The 21,711-nt window shown below is 37.6% G+C and overlaps 1 protein-coding gene across 2 annotated transcripts in view; it reads right to left on the bottom strand.

The window, feature by feature from the left end:
* LOC115211653 (lysosomal aspartic protease) overlaps positions 1 to 10,332 on the bottom strand; it is a 21,077-nt gene extending 10,745 nt beyond the window's left edge. For both annotated transcript variants that reach the window (XM_029780288.2, XM_029780287.2), the window contains exons 1-3: positions 10,171 to 10,332; positions 2,673 to 2,814; positions 440 to 563 (exon numbers count right to left, since the gene is read on the bottom strand). In XM_029780288.2, coding sequence (XP_029636148.1) covers positions 440 to 563; positions 2,673 to 2,814; positions 10,171 to 10,232 — 328 coding nt within the window. In that variant the 5' untranslated portion in view covers positions 10,233 to 10,332. The remainder of the gene's footprint in view (positions 1 to 439; positions 564 to 2,672; positions 2,815 to 10,170) is intronic.
* Positions 10,333 to 21,711: the final 11,379 nt, after the last annotated feature.

The following is a 21,711-nucleotide window of genomic DNA, read 5'->3' as shown; positions in this document are numbered from 1 at the left end:
TTTAGGCACAAGGCCAGCAATTTTGACGTGAAGAAGAGCTACTTTATTTCATCAACCCCCATGGGGATAAAAGGCAAAGTTGACCTAGGTGGGTTTGAACATTAAAAATTGGAAGAAATACCACAAAGCATTTTTTTTTTTTGCCAAAGCTCTAATGTTTCTGCTAGCTTGCTCTTTTTTGCTAGAAAATAACAAACATGCATGAAATTATCCAAGTTGCCAACTCGTTTTGTGAAATCTATAAATATTCTGTAGCTTGCATAAAACTTATGTTAATATTTTTGTCCAATCCTTTCTAGAATATTCAATATGCCATCATTGTTTGCAATATAGTATCATAACAGTCCTAAAACTGAATGATGTTAATAAGACGTAAAAAAGAAACATAATCAAATGTCTGAAACAAGGACAAATCTTTAAAGAATGTAATTATACTTACAACAGGCAATATCAGTAATTTTGCACTTCTTGGAAGGCACCCATAAATTGGAAGAACCAGTATCAAAGACAACCTTGAAGGATTGAGGTGGTGACCCAATAGATATAACACCATAATACTGAGCCTTAAAAACATAAGAAAAAAATATTTAGGATTTATTCATATCGAATATACACATGTCAAAAGTAAATAGGCACCTCTATTTTGAAAGATTTATTTCATGAAACAAAATGTCATTTGAAGCATTTAAATACTTAATCTGGTATCGAGACCTTCTTTATATAGTTTTCAAAGATTTAACCCATTTGGACATCATATTAATGAGCAGTGTCCACACAGGTAAAATGGGTTAAGAGGAGTGTCTATTTACTTTTGAGATGTCTGTGTACAGTTGGGGGGGGGGGGCTCAAAATTTTGAAAAAAAATACTATATAAAGGCAGGAATTGCAATTTATAACAAATGGACACATTTTCATGTATTCTAACTTTGTTGTAGCAGAGCATATGCATATGAAACAGTAATGCTGTGAAACTGCTGGAAATAAAACAATGTAGTGAGGTGAGAGGGAGAGATGTAACATAAGAACCTCAAGTGTTTTCAACTGTTACATTGCTTATATCAATGCTGAAGGGAATTCTGAATCTCTGAATTTTTTTGTTGATCTCACCAATGATAGAACAATACATTACATATATATATTTACACATAAACATCTATATATACATAGATGCAAATAGAGATGTGCAGTCTATTCTGGATTAACAACCTGGATGTTAGTTCTAACTTTGAAGAATTTGCTTTTGTAATCCAAGAGCAAGAAATAGACAAAATATCTATTTTAATGGCCTTGCAGGCTGACTGGGGAAATACAAAGATGTGCATGACCACCCTTGGACAGTTTTGAATGACCATAGAAAGTGCAAGCCCTCTAACTGAAAAATTGTGGATTTGTATAAAGGACACACACGTAGACATTTTGCCGTTTATATATATAGAGACTCGCTGTGCTTGAGGAGACCTGTTGAGTCAAGTGCATGTACACGAACATCGAAACAAATATCAATGGAAATAGTAGTTGTGATACCTGTGTCGGTGGCACATAAAAAGCACCATTTGAACGTGGCCGTTGCCAGCGCCACCTCGACTGGCTTCTGTGCCGGCGGCACATAAAAAGCACCATCCAAACGTAGCCGATGCCAGCGCCGCCTTGGCTGGCTTCCGTGCCGGTGGCACGTTAAAAGCACCAACCGATCGTGGCCGATGCCAGGCCCCCCTGGCATCTGTGCAGGTGGCACGTAAAAAGCACCCACTACACTCGCGGAGTGGGTGGCGTTAGGAAGGGCATCCAGCTGTAGAAACACTGCCAGATCAGACTGGATCCTGGTGCAGCCCTGGCTTCCCAGACCCCAGTCGAACCATCCAACCCGTGCTAGTGCGGGAAACGGACGTTAAACGATGATGATGATGAATGATATTTATTTAAGCAACCACTCGATGTCAAAACAAGGAGACACAACCATACATATATACATACAGCAGGATTTTTTCAGTTTTTGTCTATAAAATTTAAACTCACAAGGTTTTAGGCCAGCCCAAGGCAATAGCAGAAGAGACATGCAATGGGATTGAACCCTAAACCATATGGTTGGAAAGCAACATACACACACAAGCACACACATATACACATCACTCTTGCTTGCAGTTGGTGTACGATGCCAAATGAAAACCAGTGCCTTTTCCAGGAGAAAAAAGAAAACGGTGCAAATATGCACACACATTCAACATTTGCTTTTTCGTGCTAACTTGGGTTAGACAAGTACATATCATTGAGGTATGTCTTGTAGTCAAACTCCCTTCTTGTACTAACCCTTGCTTGTTTTTCAAGCAAGGGATTTTCGTATTCCACACATCTTCAAAAGATGTATTAGCTGATGAAATTGTCAACATTTACCATTACACCAGAGTACAAAATGCAAACATTCATAGTCCTTCATTCTTCCTCTCTCTCTCTCTCTCACACACACACACACACACGGTTTGATACAGTTTCTGTTTCAAACTTACAAGGCAGTGGTCAGCCAGAGACTTCAGTGGAAGACAAGAATATGCACTAAATAATTCTCATATGCAATCCCAAATATTGTAATCAAATATTTTTGAGAAAGCACATTCACACTTATGTGTGTGTAAAACAAAAAAGAAGTAAAAAAAGGAATGTGAAAATTAATTTACATCAAGATAATTAGACAGAGGCTCTGGAACAGGACCTCCATATCTGGTGGAAACAAGAGGGTTGAGGTATTTCAACATTTCCATGGAGGTTCCCTTGCTCAAGAGATCATGTCGGACACTGGTCATCTTATGTAATTTGATTCTGTAAGAAAACAAAGACAATGAAAGTGGTTGACAGAACATTTTTAGAAGGAAAATAAACAATATACTTAGAAGCAATAAAACCAATACTGAAAATATCAATACATACAGCATTTGAAAAGCTGCATGGGAATTATTAGATTCACCCCAATTTCAGCAGCATACACTTGGAAAGGAGATAGTCTGAGACAAAATTAGCTTATAGGAGGTTCAACTTCACATATAGGTACCATGGGCTTTTTTTTTTTTTTTGTATGCCATCAAAGACAGTAATTACTGTATACCAGTGAGTCTCAAACTGCTCCACAAGGGGTATCTGAATGCACTGCATACTTTAAAAATATAATTAAAGGCTTTATAAAATCTATACTCATGCTTGAGAAAAAGTTTTGAAAAACACGTTATTGAACAACTTTGTTATACACAAGGTAGTGGTCAGCCAGTGTCTTCAGTAGAAGACACAAGAACATGCACTAAATAATCCTCATATGCAATCCCTAATATCATCAAATATATTTTTAATAAAGCAAGGCAAGCAATATTTTTCTGTATATTTTCTAAATTTTTCTTTTTTTAACTTTCAAACAATTTTCCATAACATTCCATGTGAATAGCACTAGTAAATTTTTTTCTCTCTAAAAGTTCAAAGTTAAAAATATTGAGAAATACTACTATAGATATTTGTGGTTCAGAAAAAGAGACTGATAGAATAAGTACTGGGGTTGATTAGTTGACTCAAATTTCTCATGGTGGTGCTCCAGCATGGCTGAAGCAAAAAGAATAAAGGAATGTAGTAAATGGCATGTGTAAAAAGATTCGAGCAAGGTCATTGCCAGTACTGCCTGACTGGCCCCCGTGCCGGTGGCACGTAAAAAGCACCCACTACACTCTCGGAGTGGTTGGCGTTAGGAAGGGCATCCAGCTGTAGAAACTCTGCCAGATCAAGATTGGAGTCTGGTTCGCCAGCCCTCAGTCAAAATCGTCCAGCCCATGCTAGCATGGAAAGCGGACGTTAAACGATGATGATGATGATGATGAATATGAGTTCAACAAGTTGTATTCATTGAGTGATGGTTTTTAAACGATAGACATCAATTAATTTCTTACTTTAAATTAATAAGGAAATTAGGTGTTTTTAAGAGCAGAAGTGATACAAATGACCTGAAACGACTGCAATCAAGAGGGAAAAGCATTTCTGGCAATGGCTAAACATACACTGTTGGCATAACAATAGAAGTCATTAAAATATAAACAATGTAAAATATAAAAGGGTTTTTTTTTTTGGTGGGGTGGGGGTTAAATAAATAATAGTTATGATTTTCAAAACAACACCATCAGCTGAAATCCTATTTTTACAGCTTACATTACTGCAAAATATTTTCCTCGTGTCACTGGAAAATCATATTAAGTGTTTCAATCGTAATATTATTTGACAGTGAAATTATCATCATCATCGTTTAACATCCACTTTCCATGCTAGCATGGGTTGGACGATTTGACTGAGGGCTGGCGAACCAGATGGCTGCACCAGGCTCCAATCTTGATCTGGCAGAGTTTCTACAGCTGGATGCCCTTCCTAACGCCAACCACTCCGAGAGTGTAGTGCGTGCTTTTACATGGCACCGACACGGGGGGGCCAGTCAGGTGGTACTGGCAACGACCTCGCTTGAATGTCTTTTCACGTGCCAGTAAGGCGACGTTGGTAACGATAACGCTCAAATGGTGCCTTTTACGTGCCACTGGCACGGAAGCCAGTTAGCCACTCTGGCAATGATCACGCTCAGATGGTGCTCTTAGCACCCCACTAGCACAGGCACAAGTGCCAGTAAGGTGACGCTGGTAACCATAATTGATGGCATAAAAGACACATAGTCATTTGACATACCCCAATTTCAACAGTGCATATTCAGGAAAACTCTCTTAACTTTAAACCGGCAGTATCTGGCCGAAATAATCTACTTGCTTTATCCTCAAACTGGCCAGATCCAGCCTTTCACACTTACAATACAATACTATTCTAAAAATAAACAATCATGTCATTGACATCTCACAGCTACAAGGTAACACATGACTAATTCAAAGCAATGTGAGTAAATAAGCATTGCATTAAACAAAAGAAATCTGAATGCTCAAGAGCTAAAGTATATGGAAGACCCAATTTTGCATATTGGAGGACCCCAGTTGATTTCTTTGTGACATTCATTGAAAAATTTACATCTTATATGCTGCCAAATACTGGAAAAGTTTATAAGCAGGATAAGCACAGAATATGAGAGAAGGGGGTGGTTAACTACATTACTAATAAAGATTAAAACAGTAAAACAATATACTGGACTAATAAGGACTATAATACTGAAAAGAAACTAACTTAGCAATAGCATTGCAATACAATTAAAATGAGGTAGTTGTAGATCATTATATAAATTTTTGGCAACAAATATTTGTCATAAGTTTGAGATTTTTTTTTTTTTTTTTTTTTAAAGTTCAAGTGATGGCTACATATTTGGTGAAAGATTTAAGGTTAGAAATGTATATGAATTCAGTTGAGTAACACTTGTGTGCTAACCTGCCTTCAGCTAACTCATAGCAGTAGGAGCTAATTTGTCAATTTGGAAAGAATTTTTTAGAAATTATTTTGAAAGTTGTTTTCATCACTGCTTCATTCAGTTCATGAAAGACAATTGAAAATGCTATAAAATCAGTCCAGCCACTCCACCACACCATTACATAAAAACATGTCACACACAGATGCTTTGTGCCTCACTTTATTGATGTAACCATTTAATGAAATTTTCATAAATAAACTTGATACTAAAAAGGGATAGAATGAATAGAATGAAATTCATGAAATAAAATAACCATTTTATACACTACTTTGTCACTAATCTATAATAACGGCTATAACAAGCCAAGTAAAACTTTATGGTTACCCGATAGGCTAGTCAAATTTCCCTTCACTTATACTTCTATAACAGCTGGAATGCTACAGATCATCAAGTCTACTCAATAATTGTTGACCTGGGACTAAACAATGACAAACAAGGTTTACAGATCTAAAAAGACAACAAACTTCGGCATTATAAATATCAATGATTTAGCATCATTCAGATGAAGTAGTGACTCTTTTATTGGCTTCAGCCACTGGACTGTAGCCTTGTTTATTTTAGACTGGTATAAACATACACACACACAGTTTCCATATATCAAATTTCACTCACAAAATACTGGAGTAGTATTTGAACTCTAAGTGTTGAGGTAAGCTGCTACTCCAAAGTCCAAATAATTCCGACAATATCATCTCTAGTGATTCTGAATATTGTCTTGCTTCTGGAGAGATTTCATGCCATCTACTAAAATTTATCTGTAGCATCCCTCATATTAGGCCACAATCCAATTGTCATTTTACAAAGGACATGCGCACACACACACTTTGTGTGCATGTATTATATAAAATCCTCATTTAACATTATGATCTATGCTGTGTATAGTCAACCATATCGTTTCAGGTTCAAATCTCACTGTGTAGTACTTTGGACAAGTGTGTTCAACTGGGCCCACCAAAGCCTTGTGAATGAATTTGGTAGATAGAAACTGAAAGAAGCTCATTGTGTATGTGTCTGTGTATTTACATTTTCATTCTATGAAAACTGAAAGCTACAAAAGCGTTGTCATTTCTCTGTCCATTTGCTTTTCAATTTCAAAGACATTAGTAAATGATCCCTTACTTGAAAACAGTTAATGGTTATTCACAGGAAGGGCATTTGGCTGTGAAACATCACCTCAATAATATATTCACCTAATCTATGCTAGCATTGAAAAATAGACATAAAAAACATATATATATGTAGACACACACACACACACATATATATATATATTAGTACAATTGTTTCATACTACAACATTTTATTAAAAGCTGTAAATATTACAGCAGATTTAAGATGCTGAGTAATCTTCAGCCAATTCATATAGGTTTTCCAATAATATAAAAGTTTTCAAATCAAGTAATAACATCTTAGGGAAGGTAAATATACAGATAAAGATGTATATATATAACTTGAGGGTCCACCTTCACACCTCATCGCCACAATTTTATCTTTCTTTCGAGCTTTACCTGGTTACGCTTACCCACTCTTCTATAATGCAAACAGCTACCCTCTACAGCAAGAAACCCGTTCCAGCCCTTTGTTTCATACTTTGGCCTCTCATCTAGCATTGAGTTACCTCCCTCTCTACAGTAGCCCCATTCAGTTGCAGGGGCAGCTTAGTTGCTTAGTTTTGTGAGCTGCATGGCAACCTTACCAGTGCTGGTGCCCTTCCCCCCAAAACAAAAACACCCATTACTGTGTAAAATGACTTGTGTTAAGGGCAACCAACCATAGAAACCATGTCAAAGTAGACAGTAGAGCACGATGCAGACCTAAACTCATGCTAGTATGGATGGAAGATGGATGTTAAATGATGAAGATATTATAATGCTGGGTAATGTCATCAACCGGTTACTGTGGTCAAAAGTTTCGTTTCAAAATGATCACAATAAGCGACTTCCACTGTGTATATCTTTATTTTTACGTTCATTTTCTTTGATTACATGTTGGCGCAGTATTTTAAGACCAGATGCCTTCCTTGTTTCCAACTACTTATTCATCTGAATTTCTAAACGAACCGCAATCCAACTGGATATGTTTTTATGGCTGATGCAAGTGGCATTGTTTTTACGCAGTGTGTAAACAATGTCAAAATACAAACAAATATATCTACACGAAGGGCTTCTCTATAGTTTCCATTTACCAAATTCACTCATCTGATTTGAGGCGATAGAAGAAAACATTCTCATGGTGTCACGCAGCAAGAACCAGTGGTTGCGAAACGAACTCCTTAATCACACAAACAATTGCGTGCATACAAGCATACCTTGAGTAAAAATTATACATTCATTATTAAATAGAGTATGAAAAATATTTGGTATAAACGTATACATGACAACACCCCACTTCATTCTCTCTCTCTTACACACACACACCTCCATTTCATATATACGTACAGATACCTTTCACTTTAAAACTAAAGTAAAAAAAAAAGTAATTTTACGAAAATTAACGAACAACAATGACATTTCTGCAAGTCAAAACGAAAAATGGTCAGAGTCATCCTTCGTTTTGACTTACAGAATTGTCATTTGGATCATGGCCAAATATTTTTTCAATGAAAATATTAAGCTATTTAAAAATTCTTTGATGACAATCACAAAAAAAAAACCCAGACAACGTTAGATTTTACTTGTCTTCAACAATATAAAGCTTAAATCAAAATACATTGTTTCGTTTATTGGGGTAATAAGATTCAAAGCATCCAGTTACGACAGAGGCGCTTGGAATATGTCAACCAAATCCATTCTATCCAAAGACACAGAATCTTTGCGTGTGACAAATTAATTCATGAAAGGTCAAATCGCGATGCGACCACATTTTATCTTCAATGACATCAATGCAGCAAAAAGACCGAAATTGGCCTTGGCGCATCGTGGTACTGATAATCTACTACTTTTCGCTTCAGTTGGATATTACAAAAACTATTGATGTGGGAGTAAATCTTGTAACAAACGGTTTTATCTCCTGTCATGCGAATCAGCGATCCATTCGCTCCTTATTTCTAACTCCTTTTAGTTTATTACTCGCGGCCTCGAGAAAACATGAACACCACACGATCTCATACATCTGAGGTGAGGTTGTATGTGCATAAAAATCAATATTTCTAGGCTACATCAACAGACAACATAGAATACGCTGATTTATTTACGTAGTTTCATATCGTTGCAGCCATTAGGTGGGGGAAAAAAGAAGAAACGAGAGAAATTACGTAACAAAAAGTATTTTTCTTCGACACTCAGCTGCCTTGGCAAAAAAAACTGGCAAAAAAAACTGGCAACTCCTAATTCTTGGAACAATAACACCTTACAATGAAATAGTTCAATTATCATTTTCGCATCATACAAAGGAAGCCAATCGACCCTCAACCAGTAAAAGTAGATCCAGATCAAATTCATGCAAGAATAAATAAATAAATATACAATTTAAATGCATCAAAAACTTGGACATCCTTAATTTGTTGTTTAGCCCTAGGTCAACAGATTTACCAAAAAATCTCGTTCGTTCAAACGAATGCTTTTAAAGCATGAATGATGTGTCTCTCTTAAAAACGGTATGGTGTCATCAGAGGCTACTGACTTATTTCTTTCTAGAAAGCAAGTGATTACGTAGAGTTACCCCCATGTCCTTAATATCGATTAATTATAGATATGACGAAAACAAAATCTGTATATCATATTTTGTAGATCACAAAATATGTTGCTACCCTACACAAAATATTTCAAAAACAATATAGAGGTATGAGATTTTGTTCACGAAGATGACTTTCTCAAATTAGTTCCAAAATCCGTTGCGAGTTTTTAAAAAACATTTATTATTTCATACAATTAGTAAAACTTGTTTATTTATTTTACGTGGTTTTTCCGTGAAACCTGCGATGTGATTTCATTCAGTTCGATGAATCCAGCAGGTTTCTTTGTTCAATTTTAATGAGTCTTTCAGAAATAATTAATAATTATTTATTTAAAGCAACAAAGAAGAAATAAATATCACGTCTGAAATTATCAAATCCAATACATGTATTTACGTAGGTACCGTTATTTGTAATATAAATACATATACGCATGTATCTTGTAAGCATAATCCTAGTAACAAAGTTTCTTATCAGAATATTTCCTTTGTTATTTGTAATAAATCAGCTGCACAATTATCTTTATAGTAACGTCAGCCATTCACATTTATATTAGACGAAGGATTAGGAATGGATATTCAATGAATGACTCAAAAGTGTCCGTAAGATCGTGTGACCCAAGTTTGATTATGCTTTGATCTCAATCTTAACACTTATCCAACATAAAATAATAAAGGAATGAGGTTAACGTTTATTTGGGAATCATGTTCTCGGTCACAACAGAAAAAAATTGTGTACTTGATTTTGTCAGGCCTTCCTTTTAAGCTCAAATGCCCAACGAAACTATTATTTTCAACTGCATATAACATAAAAGGTCGAAAAAAGATAATAATAATAATAATAATAATAGTAAATAATAATAATAATAACCCAGGGTTTCAGGGTAGAATTTAACAGTTGTTAGAAGAAATGAGGCACATCATAATTCAGTGCACCATACATCGGTCATGTGAAAGTGGTTTACAATAATAAATACTTGGTTTACAATAATAAATAGTTGGTTTATAATAATAAATATTGGTGACAAGGCTGTCACCGATCTAAATTGTAACACGGGCAAAATAAAAAAATAGCTTACCTATGAAGAGCATGGCAAGTGGCAAACGCCATGCAAATAGTAAGGAATAGAAGGGATCTCATGTTTACAATCGGGTGAATCTCAAGCCAACTGACTGAAAATAAGAGCTGAACAATCAGTTTATATATGGACGGTCGCCCGGTAACCAGTATAAACCGATAACAATTACGCTCAGGAGATCAAGTTTCAAACCGGAAGAGGGTTGGTAAAGTGTCGTCTCAAGACTGAAATGAATTAAAGAAAAAAGAAAAAAAAAGAATCTTAAAAAGTAAAAAGATGTAAAAGTAACGTGATTAAAAGATTTTAAAGTTACAAAGATCGTTCCGTTAGAGATAAAAAAATATATATATATATATATATGCCACTAATCTTTATTATTCATTTAATTATTTGTAAATTTTTATTTTTCAAAATGAAATAGATAATGATCTTAAATATAGAGACAGAAAGAAAAAAGATAATGATTATAAATATAGAGACAGAAAGAAAAAAAAGAATTATTCAAATATAAGTAAATACATATTAGAAAGTATGTGTATATATACATGTTAATATTTGCACACATAAAAGGCAGTTAGATATCAAAACCTGCAGAGACATAGGGTATTAATTAATAACATCCCTTCATATTCTGATTTCAAACTATGCCTGAATCACTTTTGGACAGAGGTAAAGAATACGTACATGACCCGTTTTCGGCGTAACAAAAACCTTAACCTTAATTCTAACCTTAAACCCTAACCCTAACCCTAAACACCGGGTGTACGTATTCTTTACTTTCGCCCAATTTTGTTTCATATCACCTGGCTCAATGAAATATTGGATCCGACTACGTTTTTGGTCGAAGTTTGAAATGTCAGCATTATGTGTTCATACTCAATGTGTGTGTGTGTGTGTGTATGTGTAAATATATATAGATGTAGTATGAACATGTGGTAAGTAGCTTGCTTACCAACCACATGGTTCCGGGTTCAGTCCCACTGTGTGGCACCTTGGGCAAGTGTTTTCTACTATAGCCTCGGACCGACCAAAGCCTTGTGAGTGGAAACTGAAAGAAGTCCGTCGTATATATATATATGTGTGTGTGTGTGTGTGTGTATGTATATGCTTGTGTGTCTGTGCTTGTCCCCCCCCCCCCCAACATCGCTTGACTTAGCTGTTCGGCAATAGAGACCGATAGAATAAGTACTAGGCCTACAAAGAATAAGTCGATTTGCTCGACTAAAGGTGGTGCTCCAGCATGGCCGCAGTCAAATGACTGAAACAAATAAAAGAATAAAAGAAAATATATATATATATCGTTTGTAGAAAACATAAATCCGGAGAAGCACACTCTAAGATGTAGAGCAGTATATATTAAAAGTAGGGAAGGCCGGTTTATGGGATCACCCTGGGTTTCCTGTCCATAAAGGGTTTAGCTTTATGGCGATCGTCAGACAGCAAAACTTGTTCTAAGACCCCTTCAAAATATTAAGATATTTGAAGAGATTTTAGGCCAAGTTTTGGGGTCTGATGATACACCATAAAGCTGAACCCTTTACGGACGGGAAACCCATGGTAATCCCATAAACCGGCCTTATCTAACTTTGATGTGTGTGTGTGTGTGTGTGTGTGTGTGTGTGTGTGTGTGTGTGTGTGCATGTATGTGTGTGTATAGAATAAACATATATATTTGTGTGTGTGTTGTGGCCTATGCTAGGGGTGTAACCATTCCACTTATGTGTGCTTTTTCTTCGTGTGTGTAAATAATATTACGAACATAAACCCGAAGACATCATCGAAAATGATAATGCAAATATTCTTTGGGATTTTATGATTCGGTGCAACCATGAGATAGAGAATAGGAAGCCAGACATAGTGTTAATTGAGAAAGAAAGCAAACGATGCTGGATCATAGATATAGCATGCCCAGCTTGACAACAAGGTATGCGTCAAGGAAGAAAGAAAAGTCGATAGATATGACAGGTTGGCGTGGAAGCTTAAGCAGTTGTGGTCGATGAAAAAAGGTGGTAGTAGTACCAATAAATGTCGGAGCCCTGGGAACAGTGAGTAAAAATCTTGAGAATCATGGAACGAATAGGGGCTGCAATAAGGGTAGAACACTTGCAGAAAACGGTACGGCTTGGAACCACTCGAATACTCCGGATGGTGCTCGAAAAATAAGGAGTGTTTACCTTAGTTCACTGGTAGGGAACAGCTGACACTGTAGTACATCTCCAGCGTTAGAAGCTGTGCAAAGACAATTAATAATGATAATAATAATAATTGACACAGCAATGAGGGCCTACGACATCGCTGATGCATGCGACCTCATCGGGTTGTATATCCTTGATACCCTTAAGAAAAAATTCCCCTCTGTCCTCTTTGGTCTCTATAGAGATGACGCCTTGGCCATCTCTAGAGGAGCAAACGACCACACACTAGACAAGCTTAGGAAAGATCTAATTAACACACTTGCCTCCAAGGGATTAAAAATCAACATTGAGACCAACCTCATCACTACGGACTTCTGAGATGTCACGCTCGACTTGGGCTCCGGTATATATAGGCCCTACCGCAAGCCATATGTGAGGCTAACTTACATCAACACAACTTCCTGTCACCCACCCATCGTGTTCAAAAACCTGGTGAAAGGTGTTAGTAAGAGGATCACGAACCTTTCCTTCAACCAAGAGATTTTTAATGCAGCAGCCCCCTACTATAACAAGGCCCTAGCTACTAGCGGATTTAGGGACCACATCTCATACATGTCAGGCCCCATCATCCGTAGAAGGAAGCGCCACAGAAATATCATTTGGTCTCCCGCCCTCCGCTTCACTCATAACGTAAAAACGTCTATAGGTAAGATATCATTTAAGTTAGTAGATAAACATTTCACTAGTTCACATAGATGCGGACGCATTTTTAACAGGCACAACGTTAGGGTCTCTTTTGGCTGTGTCCCCAATATTAAGAGCATTCTAGTTAGCACCCCTAGGCCACGAGCAGAGACAGGATGTCCATGCAGGGACCGCAACAGATGCTCAGTGAGGGGGGCCACTGCGAAACCAAGGGAATCGTCTACGAAGCCGAGTTACTCGTTGACCTTAGCAGTAACAGCATCAATTGCTCCCCTAACGGCGACCACAGTAGCAAGGACGTCAGTACCAATAGTAACAGCAGCAGCAACGCGAACAGAACCAACAGCACCATCGCCAGCGATAACAGCAATAACAACCAGCAATGACAGTATCCCTAACAACAGTAGCAGCAACAGCAGTGGAGGCGCAATGGCCCAGTGGTTAGGGTAGCGGACTCGTGGTCGGAGGATCGCGGTTTCGATTCCCAGACCGGGCGTTGTGTGTGTTTATTGAGCGAAAACTCCTAAAGCTCCACGAGGCTCCGGCAGGGGGTGGTGGCGACCCCTGTTGTACTCTTTCACTCCAACTTTCTCTCACTCTTTCTTCCTGATTCTTGTCCCCGACTTCCTACGCAACCGCTGAGCCTGGATGCGCATTCATCCATCCGTCGATGTTCTCGGTGTCGGGGGTTGACCTGCTTTCTCTTCTGCGGGTCTTGCGAATAGCAAAGGACTAAAGTTTCGGACTTCTCCCATCTGGGACGAAGACCGTTCGCTCAACAGCAACAGCAACAGCAGCAATAGCAGCTTCCTTAACGGCTACGGCTACAGCAGCGGCAGTACCATCGCCAGCGATAACAACAATAATAGCGACGACAGCATCGCCAATAGCAGCAGATATCGCCAATGACATCTACTACAGCAATCACAGCGCTTCTATCAATGGTGATGGCCATAATAACAACAACGGCACCTTGACTAATACCGGCAGTGGTGGCACCAACACCATCACCACTTCCAATGACACCAACACCAGCAGCACCAGCACCAACTGCTCCAGTTCCAGCAACAGCGGTGGCATCGATGCCAACACCAACAGATACACCACTGCCAACACCCGACCACAGAGTTACATCGGCTGTTCAGGGAACTCGTTCAAACATTACCTCTCCAACCACAGATCCTCCTTCAGGATACCGGAAAAGAGAGTCATCATGTCATTAGCAAGCCGTGTATGGCAGCTGATAGACGACGGGATTCCATACACAATATCATGGAAAATCCTAGAAAATCCAGGCCCCTACATTAACGGGACCAATTGCTGTAAATTATGCATAGTGGAACGAGCTAGGATCCTAAAGGACTCTCTCGACCCAGGGAACATCTTGAACTCCAGAACAGAGATCTTCGGACCATGCTTACATTTCAGGAAATTCCTGCCAGCCTATTGGAACCAACGGGATAACGGTGTGACCAACAATCGATAGCCAAAGGGGTACAATCCTCTTTGTTGACATCGGTGATCGATAACAAAGGGGAGACAATCCCCTTTGTTGGCATTGAATAACAGTGTTTCTTTCTTCTTCTATATTCTAGAAAGATGATTCGCTAAAAAGACCTTTAGCCAAAGGTTTTAGGATCTGATGATACACCATAAAGCTAAGCCCTTTATGGACGTGAAACCTAAGATGGTACCATAACCGGCCTTATCTAACTTTGATATAAGGGTGTGTGTGTGTGTGTGCGTGTGCGCGCGCCAGCAGAAATACCCGGCATTGTCCAGGTTAAAAAGAATAGTGAAATTTTAAAATTGAGACCTGCTACTAGCAGGTCTCAACTGCTAGTAGTTGAGATACCAAATTTCTACATTAATAACTCTCCAACCCATGCCAGCATGGAACATAGACGTTAAATAAAATGTTAAAAGAAAGTTTTCAACTCCTATATGTATATAAAGTAAATACACGTAATTCAAAAACATATTTTGTGTAGCTTATTTCGTAACCAAAGAACAGGTACAGATTATAAACAATGAAAGTCCGATTTTGGTGATTGATTTGACAGAAGTAGTGGAGAGCCAATCCGATGATAAATCTGACCTTGGATTTTGAAATGAATCCTGACTCAGTTAAATCACTTTTGGCTCCAAATGATGTCATTTGTAGTGCAGCGTTGTATTGTCTAATTTTGTTTTGAATGTGCTTGGAATCTTGGTCAATTGATGACAACAGTTTCTTAAATAGCTGTGGAGATTGGGGGATTGCAAAGAGTTTAAATTTTCCCCAACTGCAGTACAGTGAAGGTGTCTCTCCAGGCCACTTCTTTGCTTTACAATGTATGTACTCAGTTGTCATTGCACCAATGGAAACTCTAGTGTCATCTACATAAAGGAAACGTTAGTGTCATCTGCATACCTCTGTTCATCACTTTGAGATGCTCTTTCTTTTGTAGTGCACGGTCTGTTCATTTCTTGGTATGCTTCCATTTCTGCAGCTGTCTCTCTTTCCCTGGACAGAGACATTCTTTCGGCTGACCTTGACATTGTAGACAAATTTGACACTTTCCTTCTAGGCATAGTTATATATGTATACAGAAATACACGGGTGCAGAAGATAACAAACAATGAAAATAGTTGGGTAACGGAAATTACATTTCTTAATACGACGGGCAGAAATTAAATAAGAAACATTTACGGAAAATAAAGAATTATACTGGTTGAAGCAAAATTTGTCACTTAGTGAAACAAAGAACCTGTGTCGAAGGAACCAGAAAAAAGCCGTTAACAACAGAAAAACACAAAACCGTTGCAAAAGTAAAGAAGAAATTTCTAGGGAAATTAACTAAGTGTACGGATTTAAGTGAAATTTTTGAAGTTACTTCTGTTAGTAAATTTTGAACTTACTTTTATCAGTAATTCCGTTCTCAAAAAAAAAATAAAATAACACAAAACGTTGCAAAAGTAAATAAGAAATGTGTAAGCAAATTTAACAAAGTGTACGGACTGAAGTGAAATTTATGAAGGTACTACTGTCAGTAAGTTATGTATGAAATTACTTTCATCAGTAATTGCGAACTTCTTTCTGTCAGTAATTTGTCGTTGTTGTTTGTAAATAGGGATTGAAAACTTACAGTGAAAACGATAGCGATTAAACTTAAAGTGAAAACAATAGCGTCTGAAAAATGAAAGTGAAAACAATAGAGAGTGAGTGGTATATAGAGAGATCGAGAGCTAGTTATACAAATATGATATAGATAGATAGATAGATAGATAGATAGATAGATAGATAGATAGATAGATAGATAGATAGATAGATAGATAGATAGAAATAGAGAGATAGATAGATAGATAGATAGATAGATAGATAGATAGATAGATAGATAGATAGATAGAGATATATAGACGTCACTGATGCTAGAAAACCGGAAGTAAATATTTTTTTAACTTTCAAAGACGTGAATCTAATATAAAAACCAATATTTTTTTATTTTTAATTAAAAAAATCAAATGAAGAGCCTAACATGTTTCTGAGGTCAAATTATTCATGCATCACAAGAATGGAAGCAATTGGTGAAGTCGTTTTCAAGTGAAAAACGAATACACACACACACATCTCTATTTTATATATTAGATGAGATTATGATAATTTTTTGACCAATGGATGTAAGGAAGACAGTCAATTGCTGAAAGTTACTTTGCAAAGAGTTACCTCCCCTCTCTACGTAACCCAAGAACGGGTGTTTTCAGCCGCCAGAGGAACCCATTAAACATTATATGAAACATTTTAAGACTCTAAAACCATCCCTGGAAGACAAGTAATGTATGTTCCCAGTTTGGAGAAAATAAGTTGAAAATGTTGGTCCTGTAAGGATTTGAACCTTAAGTGCAAGATATTCAGTTAGGGATCACGAGGAAACTACCACAGTTTCATGTAATAACTAGTGTAGCTAGAATGTGTGCCACCCGGGATGGCCCTTCAACTATTCACCCCCGGTCCCTCACAAAAAATACATATTGCTAACAGCAAACCTAGAAATAGTGGCACTCCCATAACAGTGCCGCCCGGGGCGGACCGCCCCCTCCGTCCTCCTTTAGCTACACAAGTGCACGAAATTGATCTATAAATCGATAAATCAACGTAAAACAGTGACATGATATGACTCCTCGGATGATCAAAAATTCGCCTGTCTTTCACCCTAAAAAAACCGTTTGGCGCTTAACTCAGCCATACAGCCTAAGCAGATTGTTAAAACCTGATGGCCTCGGACATTCGCGTAAATCACCTTGGGCACTCACAGAAGGCAAACCACTAGGACCAGACCATCTAGGGCACTCGGACAGATCATCCCGAACAAGAGACAACTTCGGACACCCACACACAATGTACCACAGCTAGCGTTCTACAAGACACAGTCTAGTTCTCTCCTTCCAATCAGCGGTTATATTATCAGTAAATAAATATGTTGAAAGTTAAAAGTTCGTGAGTTGCATTGTGAGCACTTCGACATTTGATGCACGTTTATAGCTCTTGTTCATTAATATTATGGAACCACTCTCTTTTGAATTGTATATACCTATTACACGTAGCAAGCTAGACCACTATAGTTGGATAGGTTGTATTCCATCTAATGTAGCTCTACTCAGAAGGCTGTAATATCATTTGACAGGAACACGATATAAAGAAATACCATGGAAATTATTCAAATTCCGCCCAGGTCGACTTTGCCTTTCATCCTTTCGGGGTTGATTAAATAAGTACCAGTTACGCACTGGGGTCGATAAAATCGACTTAATCCGTTTGTCTGTCCTTGTTTGTCCTCTCTGTGTGTAGCCCCTTGTGGGCAGTAAAGAAATAGGTATTTCGTCTGCCGTTACGTTCTGAGTTCAAATTCCGCCCAGGTCGACTTTGCCTTTCATCCTTTCGGGGTCGATAAATTAAGTTCCAGTTACGCACTGGGATCGACATAATCGACTTAATCCGTTTGTCTGTCCTTGTTGTCCCCTCTGTGTGTAGCCCCTTGTGGGCAGTAAAGAAATAAGAAGGCTAAGATTCATCGCTACCTTAAAATACTTCTGAGCAACTCGACATTTTTAGTTCTTGTTCATCAATATTGTGGAACCACTCTCTCCTGAATTGTATGCACTTATTAACCTGCATTGACCGAAATTTCTGGCGGAATTTAATGTTAAGGCTCTCGTTCAACATTGGATAGCACATTATGGCACGCCTGCTACTATCACAAGGACTGGAGACACCAGATCGAATCTTAGCCCTTTAACAAACTGACAGGTTTTCTTGGCTGTAAGCGAATGCGTGCGATTATTTATCATCCTGCAGCTAGCGGCATGAATGGGCGATTCCACTGCCTTCATTTCTCTTGGAATTCGTTCCACCGTCAAAGAAGGAATATGTTACTTGTCAGCTGAACTATTCTATAGCACTACATTGACATTGCCAGTTAAGTTGGTAGTTAATTTTTTCCGACTTCTTGAAGATCGGCTACTTTATATATGTACAAGCAGTATCGCCCGGCGTTGCTCGGGTTTCTTTCGATCCTTTAGAATTGGAATTTTTGAAAAGTAAAAATTTTGCATTATGTAGCTTGTTATTCTCTTTAAGTGAACATTTTTCTGGTTTAAATACACCGAAAAATGGCGACACAGCAGTCGAAAAATCGTAAAAAATACGGATTTTCATAGAAAAAAAGCACCTTTTTAATGTAAATAATTTTTGGTGTTAACATGGTCCGATTTGAATTTTTTTTCTTCTGCGGAAGGAAGAGCAAGCCTTCTTCTATCATACTCTCAATTTTGGTCAACTTGGGCCGCAGGGTCTCGGAGGAGATAGTGTTAGTTGAAGGCTACCAAACCTGCCATACACAGACAACTTCAGCTTTATATATATAGAGAGAGAGATGTGTGCGCACGCGCGTGTGTACTAAGCATAAACCACTAACACGTACCCTTTTTAAGTTCGATCAACACTCTCCATGAGAAACTGGCCATCTGGATTTCATTTCTCAGTACACGAGTGATATATGTTATATGAAAGATAGAGATAACATCGCAACTAGTGTTCATATCAATGTACGACATGCCCTACCTCTGTGGAACATTATCGCCGCAAACCAGAAAGACGACTAAAGCTGTTCGAAATTTATCATCTCCATTTTGATTTCTTTCTTTTTATCTGCTGGTTCTATTTGGAAGGATATCACCAATGAACAACAACATCCATATGTTCTACAAAAATATAAACGCTGACCTGTTTTGTTTTGTTTTGTTTTGCTTTGTTTTTTTTAATTACATTGCTTATCACACCATCACACCCTAGCAGTACCTCTTCGCTGAAGTTGATACCAGCTCGATTAATTTGAAAAGCATTCGCGAGTCGGCCAGGAGCTGCTTCGACTTACAGAAAACGAAATAATAGTTCCATGTGAAATCAGTCTCCAGTACATTTGAGATCGTGTATATTTCATCAACATCGTTGCACCTTTTCTACTTTCTCGAGGATATTCTTATCTTCTTAGACGTATCGACCTGGAGCAAGCAATTCCACTCAGCGAAATCACTGCTGAAGCCATAACTAAAATATTTGTCTATCAATAGATTTCCAGGTTCGGTACATCAGCTACTATTACTATGGATAGGGATAACAATTTGCATCAAAACTAATGGAATTAGTCGTCACCTCAAGGTATCTCTAATTACTCAAGCAGGCCCGATCCGACGGTACGAATATTTGTCTCTTGTTCTCTTAGGAATTTGCTCAACATTAAGAGAAGGAATTGACTGTACAACCCTTGAGGGATCTTTTCCTTTTGAACGGCAGTTTTCAACGCAATTTCTAGTAAACTAAACACTTTTAAACTTCGTATACTGGTAGAATGTGTTTATAAAACATAATTTTTCTTGGCTTTATTGAGAAAATTCTATATGTTGTAATATATTTCGACTTTAATTTCGAGCATTTCGGCAATTTTAACCAATCGCTGGAGTCCATTTGGGGTGAAAACATTCCATGCTGTATGAATATGTCCCTCGCTTAAGAAACAGATTAGGTTTATTTACATTTGTGAAGAAAAAAAGATACCCTTACCCCACCCCTAACCCTAAACCTAACTCTAACTAACCCTAACCCTAAAACATTGAAATGCAATAGATCGATACTAGGGTTATAATTATGGGTGACATTTTCATTTGACACCGCTAGAAAAAAATCCCATTTTCCGTAGCGGTGTCGTATGAAATTGTCACCCATAATTATAACCCTAGTATCGATCTATTGCATTTCAATCTTTTAGGGTTAGGGTTAGGGTGGGGGAAGGGTATCTTTTTTTCTTCGCAAATGTAAATAAACCCAATCTGTTTCTTAAACGAGGGACATATTCATACAGCACAGAATGTTTTCACCCCAAATGGACTCCAGCGATTGGTTAAAATTGCCGAAATGCTCGAAATTAAAGTCGAAATATGTTACAACATATAGAATTTTCTCAATAAAGCCAAGAAAAATTATGTTTTATAAACACATTCTACCAGTATACGAAGTTTAAAAGTGTTTAGTTAACTAGAAATTGTGTTGAAAACTGCCGTTCAAAAGGAAAAGATCCCAGTTGAGTTTTTATATGGCACATCCATCAAGCCAGGAGGCTAAATGGTCACACCTAAGCGACCGACATGAGTACCAAACCTGTCCTAGTAAGGCCATCGTTTTCGTGAACATGTAGTTGCCTTTCGATCGTAACATAAATTAATTACTGCTTCGCAGCTTCATCTGACTAGTTAAGGACAGAATCTCTACAATCACCTTAACCTGATGCTTATAAAGAATGTCAAACACCCAAGTATGTCACCATCAAATGGAACAGTGAATCTGTTACCGTAAATCGAGTGAAACCTACTTTATTTGGACGACAGCCAAAAATCTCATCATATATAAAGGGTAAAGGTAAAGACTCCTTTTGGTCACGAATGACCATTGGGTTGTACCTAGAAAAGTTACCCTCCGAAGCACGAATTCGGGCAAGGTTGTTTATGGAAGACCAGCAGTTGCTCATGCATACCACACATACATACATACAATCTAGTACGTGCGTGCATACGTACATACGTACATTAACACAAGGAATATTGGTGAAACATTCCCATTAAAACATGTCACGTGTAAACATAACAGGGCAGATCAAGAAAAGTATGTACTGTTATAGAGGTCAGCTGCCCTGCTGATGTGATAGCTCTTTGAAAGACTATAACTGTGGACAACGTACATATATACATACACACGCGCGCACGTACATACATACATACATACATACATACATACATACATACATACATACATACATACATACATACATACATACATACACACATACATACATACATACATACATACATACATACATTCATACATACATCCATACAAAGATACATACATACATACATACATACATACATACATACATACATACATACATACATACATACATACATACATACATACATACATACATACATACATACATACACACATACATACATACATACATACATACATACATACATTCATACATACATCCATACAAAGATACATACATACATACATACATACATACATACATACATACATACATACATACATACATACATACATACATACATACACACGCTTATCCTCATAGCTGAAAGTTGGCAGACT

Source organism: Octopus sinensis, linkage group LG5 (assembly GCF_006345805.1).
Source record: "Octopus sinensis linkage group LG5, ASM634580v1, whole genome shotgun sequence".
NCBI classification, from domain to species: Eukaryota; Metazoa; Mollusca; class Cephalopoda; order Octopoda; family Octopodidae; genus Octopus; species Octopus sinensis.
The sequence above is the reverse complement of the archived record's forward strand: the minus strand, read 5'-3'. Positions and strand labels throughout refer to the sequence as shown.